Here is a 6,563-nt window from a genome sequence, read left to right as displayed (position 1 = left end):
GAATGCTTTTATGTCCTTCATTGAACTGCTTAAATATACCCCATAACTCCTAAAGTAGTGTTGTAGCAATTGCAGAAAAATGACAAAAAAATAGCCACAGCCTTAATGCCACCGGGCGCCAGCCTCTTAGTTTTCTTTGCTAGGTTCTGGCACCTAAGTGCCCAGTAAGTTAGTGCCAAGGTGCTCAGGTGGAGTTCCTTTGTACCCAAAGGCTAGCGCTTAGGCACCAGTCTGTTGGTTCTAATAGGCCCCATTTTGCCTCTACTTCACTTCATTTTAGCTCTGATTTGCTCCTTAGGTTTTACCTATTGTACCTACAAAAAAATACACAAATACCTTTCTTTAAAGTTCAATTCCATTATTAAACGGGTGCAAAATATAAAGGAAGTTAAGTATGGTTTAGGATATATTAAAATTCTTCAAACTTAAATGTTAGTTACCCTCAAATAACACAAACATTTTTAAAATCAATTTTATTAATTTTAAGAAGTGAGTTTCATTAAAATTATCAATCATTTTTACTTGAGAATGTAGTAGTTTAACTTAAGAAAAATTCTAGTAAATCACCCTAGAACTAGGGTTTAAGAAAACCATGTATTCAACTTTGAAATCCTGATGTTCTATCTACTTCAAAAGGCATTGATATATATTAAACATAAGACCCTTAGAAAGTGTAGAAAATAGAATCAAAGCACTCTATTTATAAAGATTGTCAAATACTTTTTAAAATATAAACAAGTTTAGGATAGTAATAAAGTTTTTTTCTTTAAAAAGATTTAAGTAAAACCAATTTTTAATTACGCTTCTCCTCAAGCTTCTCCCTTAATTTTCATTTTTCTCTTCTCTTCTTTTAGTTTTTTTATTTTTCTTTCATATTGTTAGGATTTTTTTCAATCCTTAACACATATATAAGATGATTACTACATTTGGATATACATTAATAATTTTGAATTTCACTGTCATCTCCTTAGGTAAAATCTATTACTCTCTTTCACTTTTAACAATTGTTCCAAATTTTGAATGTATTAGTTGAACTAATATTTTAACAAAGGTACAATTCTTGTGAAATGTAAATTTAAGGATTCCTAGTTTTTCAAATATACAACTATTTTTTACAACAAATAGTAAATTCATTTTTCTACTTGCTTTCTACAAGACATCTTAACTCTAGAATAGTCTTATTTACATAGAATTTCAAATAAATCTATTATGTCCTTCCTATAATCAAAATTGAAGTAATCTAAAGTTAATAACACATACTTCAAATCCTTTTAAAAGCATAATAATTTTAAGTGCAGGTTAATGAGGACAAATAAAGTTAAGCTTTTAAAAATCTTTCTCCCCTCTCCCCCAAACTTATTTTTTTTGCATTTATAGCTTTCAGAACAAAAATATTAGTAGGAAGTAAATAAATCTAAATTACATTATACCACAAGAGTCTATCATATAAAATATACATTTGTAAATAGAAAAGACAAGTATGTGACAGTAAGTGATACTTAGTTCAACATGTTTAACATGAAAGTTGCATTAAAGAGAACTACGATATTACACAGATAAGTTCTCATAAATTCCAAAACATCAATAAATACTACTCCTACACATCCATAATATCAGTAGTAAGAGAGAATTTTCAGTATAATAGAATAAAAAGTAAATATAACACAACAGCAGCAGGGAAAAATACATTAATCAGTACATCACATCAAAATAAAAAGTGACTCCTCATCCTCATTATCATCATTTGCATCACCACCAACTTCAGAATCTGCTTCCTTTGAGTCCTCCTCCATTGCCCTACTCTGCTCTACTCTGCTCATATAACTGGTTCATATAACTGGTAAGAAGGATATGCAAGGAACTCCACTATTTTGTCACCCCCAATCCATTAATTCTGAATATACATTTCCATTTCAATAGCTCAAAAATGGGCTCGATCATCAACTCTCCTTTAATTTTGCTCATCCAAGTATGATAAATGCTCATTGAATCTATATACTGATATTTCTAAAATATATAGTCTTTATGTACACATTTTTATACCTATTTTTGAGATAATACACTTTAATGAAAGGTATTTGCGTGTTTTTCTTTCAGTTATAGTTTAATGGATGAAAAATGGTGAAAGCAGTGAAAAAGGATCAAATTTTAGAGCAAAAATGAAGGTGTACAATTGAACAGAGGCGTCTAATCGCTCAGGATTAGTGCTTACGTACCAGTGAATCAGAAAGAGCCGCATCTAAGCCATAGTGAAAAAGGCACCTTTTAAGAAATTATAAATGAATACTTGGATTGATGAAGGAAGATCCATCGAGAGCCATCATCCATCATACCCATACGCCTCCGCCACGACCCACTTTTCTTTTTATTTTAAGTTGTAGTTTGTATTATAAGTGAAGGAAGAGATTCAAAGGAACTTCAAGACTTTCGTGGAGAGTATTTGATATAAGTTTTTATCTTTGTGACTAAATTTGATTTTAATTAAGGCTTCTTGTTTGTTTTCAAGATTTCTACTTTCAAACTGAAGTGTGCTTGTGTTTTCTCCATGAATTATGTGTAGTTTTCTTTATCTTTTTACTTAAAATGATAAATGATTAAATATTGGATGAAATTTGTGTGAAGTATTAATCTTTAATGTTGGAAGAAGTTATGATGATTTTAAACATTGTACTTCATTTACTTCTTGATTTGACCAATTAATATAATAAAATCTATTGTGAGAACATGTAAGATATTAGATGGTATTGTCTAAGTCAACAAATGGTAAGAATAACATGAAATTGTATGGATGGGAATGTAATTCATATGATAATGTAATTCATATGATATGTAATTCATATGATAGAGTGCAAATAAATAGGGAAATAAACTTTAAAGGGTGTAGAATTAGAGGATTTTATAGTGAAACTAAAGCCCCCAATCTGTTTTGTAGTTTTAGTTTTTGATACGAGATATTAGCCCTCAGGTGGAGGAAGAAGAGGGAACTCTAGAGTAAAAGCTAGTATCTTCCTTACCAAACCCGTCTTCAAGACTATTCAAACTTTAAATTAGTCAATGTTCTTTATAGCATCTCTAGTAAGGGTAAAGAATATTATTGCTCCTATTTGACACAACACATTTTGTATACTTCCACAAGGGAATTCCTATACTTATTATTGATTCATGATAAGGAAAAAGATATTTTATTTATAGTTCCTTCATTTTACAAGTATCTAGTTTAGTTTAGTTAGTTGTTTACTTTATTTTCATTTATAAAAAATTACAAAAAGTATTAAACTTTCATTCCTATTATAACATCTAAAATTTTAGTAAGAATATTTTGCTAAGGAGAATTTGTTATCTAATTTCTTTTTATTTGTAGTTGCATATTATAGTTTTCCATATGAATTTGATATTCGGGGCTTAATTAAAAAACTTTATAAACTATCCCTTTGACTCGGTAGAAATTCAGGCCTTTTTTAATTTAACATTCAACGAGCATTTCAATGCATGAATATAAAGGATTTAACACGTTATTTAATATATGGTATTTAACTTCAAAAGAGTATTAAATTTTCATTTAAAATATAAAATATAGCATTCAGATCAAACTCAGCCCGGCTCCAAAGTCCCAAGAAAACCATACACCATAAAAAAATAATATAACTACTTGTTTAAACTGACTTTCAAATAAATAAAGTAGGAGTATTGAGTTTTTCAAATTAATTTAATTAGCTTATGTACATATAATCATTACTGTGAATATCAGGGAAGAATTCCTTTCCCGAACTCTTCTCCATACGTCGAGCAGCTTAGGATTAATTATCTCTCTCCCTCTCCCTCTCTCTCTAACCTTAAAAACTCAATCCATCCTATTTAAATATCCCTTCCATTCTCTTCATCTTCAGCTCATAAATTTTAACTCTCTCTCTCTCATATTTGATTTATTTCATTTCCTTGTAAAGTATACAGTCATGGTTTCTGTGGATCTAATTCGGACTGTTGTTGGAATCGCTGGCAACATTATCGCATTAGGCCTCTTCTTATCCCCATTGTAAGTCAGGACAGCCACTAATCTTGAGAAATTGGAACTAGAAAGATACAACTTATTCGGTTTTTAGGCATTATTTTTTTTTTTTTAATTTAAATAATTTAAAGAAACTATATTTTTTGTGCTAATTCCTCGGTATTCTTGTTGATATTTTTACTAAAGGCACTTAAATTTTTGATTTTCTGATTCCTCTACCTTATTTATCTAATCCATACATTACAATGTAGGAGGCTAGCAAATGCTATAGATTTCTTATATTATAAGTTAATGTAATTCTCTTTTGCCCTTTAGGCCAATATTCGTCAGGATATGCAAGAAGAAATCTGTGGAGGAATTCTCAGTTATACCATATGCAGCCACACTTCTAAATTGCATGCTATGGATGGTCTTTGGGTTACCCATTGTGCACCCCAATAGCACCCTTGTTCTCACCATCAATAGTGTTGGAACATTAATTGAGCTTTGTTATGTCATCCTCTACCTTGTATTCTCTACCGGCCCAAAGCGAGTTAAGGCATTGCTGCTCTTTCTAGGAGACCTCATCTTTGTTGGCATTGTAGTTGTCGTGGTTCTAACATGCTTCCACACACACGATCGCCGCTCCCTCATCGTTGGTATTCTCTGTGTCATTTTTTGCATTATGATGTATCTCGCACCGCTTTCTGTTATGGTAGGTGAAACTAGTTATTCTCATATGTATATACATGGTATTTATATCTATTTGCGCAAGTTTTTGATTTGTCATCTTATTTGATATGATGCAGAAAATGGTGATACAAACAAAAAGTGTGGAATATATGCCGCTCTCCATATCAATTGCATCATTTTTTAATGGCCTTTGTTGGACTATCTACGCCCTCATCCGTTTTGATATTTATATTACGGTAATTAAGCTCTCTCCTCTCTTTCTTGTAAAGAAAACAATTTTGAAAACTAGCTTTATATTCAAATTAAGATAATAAACTTTTTCTATGTAATGAGAATCAAAATATATGAACTAATATATTCAAATAGGAACAATGTAATGAGAATCAAAATATAAGCATGTAATGAGAATCAAAATATGAGAATCAAAATATAAGCAACATTGTTAATAACATATTTAAAATTTATGGATTGGTCAAAAAGTGCGACTAAAAGTTATTTGTAAATAATTAGCATTTATAGGTTGGTGAAAAAGTTAAATATATAAGGGAATATTACTGACATTTCATTGTATTTTATGGAAACCAAATGATGCATAAAAGTATATACGGCCTTTATCTCAAATAATCTCACTTCAAAATAAATTTTGATGCTACAAATATTGCACGAATTCATAACTGTATAAAATTTTATTAGTGATCTACTTTGATGATTATTATTTCGTGTTTTACAGATTCCGAACACCTTGGGTCTGCTGTTTTCCATAACTCAGTTAGTGCTGCATGCCATATATTACAAATCAACTAAAAGACAAATTGCAGAGAAGAAGATGAATGGGAAAGTCGGCCTCACGGAAGTGGTTGTCAATGATAAGGCGATGCCACCACGGACAGATGCCTCTCTTAAAATTGCAACAACAGATTGTGAATAAATATAAAAAATAGAAAGTATGCTATAATCTCATCTAATTATTTGTTTAGCTCAGGTGTTTTTCTATTTTATTTTTTCATTTTGCAGAAATGATTGCTTCTATTGTAAAGGAGTGTTAAACCATTCAAAAATTCAATGCAAGATAATTAGCTTATTGTTTTGTACTTCTTGCGTGTATATGTTCTTTTTTATTCTCGCCCTTGGTCATGTGTAAGTCTTTGAAAATTTATATTTTGAGTCGAGCTAGTCTTTTTTTTATGTTGAAGGGCTTGATTAAAGATAGAATTTGGTTTGTGGCTTATCATAATTATTCCAAGCAAGCTCGTCCATAAACCCAGACGAGCATGTTCAAATGGAGCTATTTGATTAGTCATGCTCGAAAACAAAAATTAGACTTAAAATTAAATGAGGTAAGTCTGTTTTGTATTTCATGGAAAACGTTTTCCACTACTAAAAAAAATTAAATTTCAAGTATGAAAGTTTCACAAAGTTACTTGTGAGTATAGCTAGAACATCAATTAAAATAATACTTTTTTCTGTTCTGATTATTGTTCCAACATAAGTGGTCAAAGCCTCAACAATTTTTTTTTCAATAACATAATTTCAAAGATGTAAAATGACCGTAACTTAATGTCAAACTTAAAAAAATATGAATTATAATTGTTATTACCAAACATTTCCACTAGAGCGTCCAACACACAAGCAATTAAGTTTAGCTTTGAGCGATCTACCAATATTTATCGAATATTGCCGTCATCAACTTTGTTACTTTTGGAATAATAAACAACAATATAAGAATCTTCACTATTCTATGTTTTTATTATGTGTATCGTATTAGAAAGAGGCGGCCTATTTGTTGTATCATACAATGAATCGATGTCATTTGTTTCCATGTATTAGAAATAGACAGTGTGGATCGAGTCTGACCACGGAACCACGGAGGAGAAGACCACCAAAC

At 30.5% G+C, this 6,563-nt stretch overlaps 1 protein-coding gene across 1 annotated transcript; it reads left to right on the top strand.

Annotated features, from left to right (window-relative positions):
• Window positions 1–3,953: 3,953 nt before the first annotated feature.
• Window positions 3,954–5,606, top strand: LOC110032792 (bidirectional sugar transporter SWEET4-like). The gene is made up of 4 exons (XM_020736547.1): window positions 3,954–4,033; window positions 4,322–4,700; window positions 4,795–4,914; window positions 5,409–5,606. The coding sequence occupies exons 1-4, from the start codon at window positions 3,954–3,956 to the stop codon at window positions 5,604–5,606; spliced, it is 777 nt and encodes a 258-aa protein (XP_020592206.1).
• Window positions 5,607–6,563: the final 957 nt, after the last annotated feature.

Source organism: Phalaenopsis equestris, unplaced genomic scaffold, assembly GCF_001263595.1.
Source record: "Phalaenopsis equestris unplaced genomic scaffold, ASM126359v1 Scaffold001027, whole genome shotgun sequence".
Classification (NCBI taxonomy): Eukaryota; Viridiplantae; Streptophyta; class Magnoliopsida; order Asparagales; family Orchidaceae; genus Phalaenopsis; species Phalaenopsis equestris.
The sequence above is the reverse complement of the archived record's forward strand: the minus strand, read 5'-3'. Positions and strand labels throughout refer to the sequence as shown.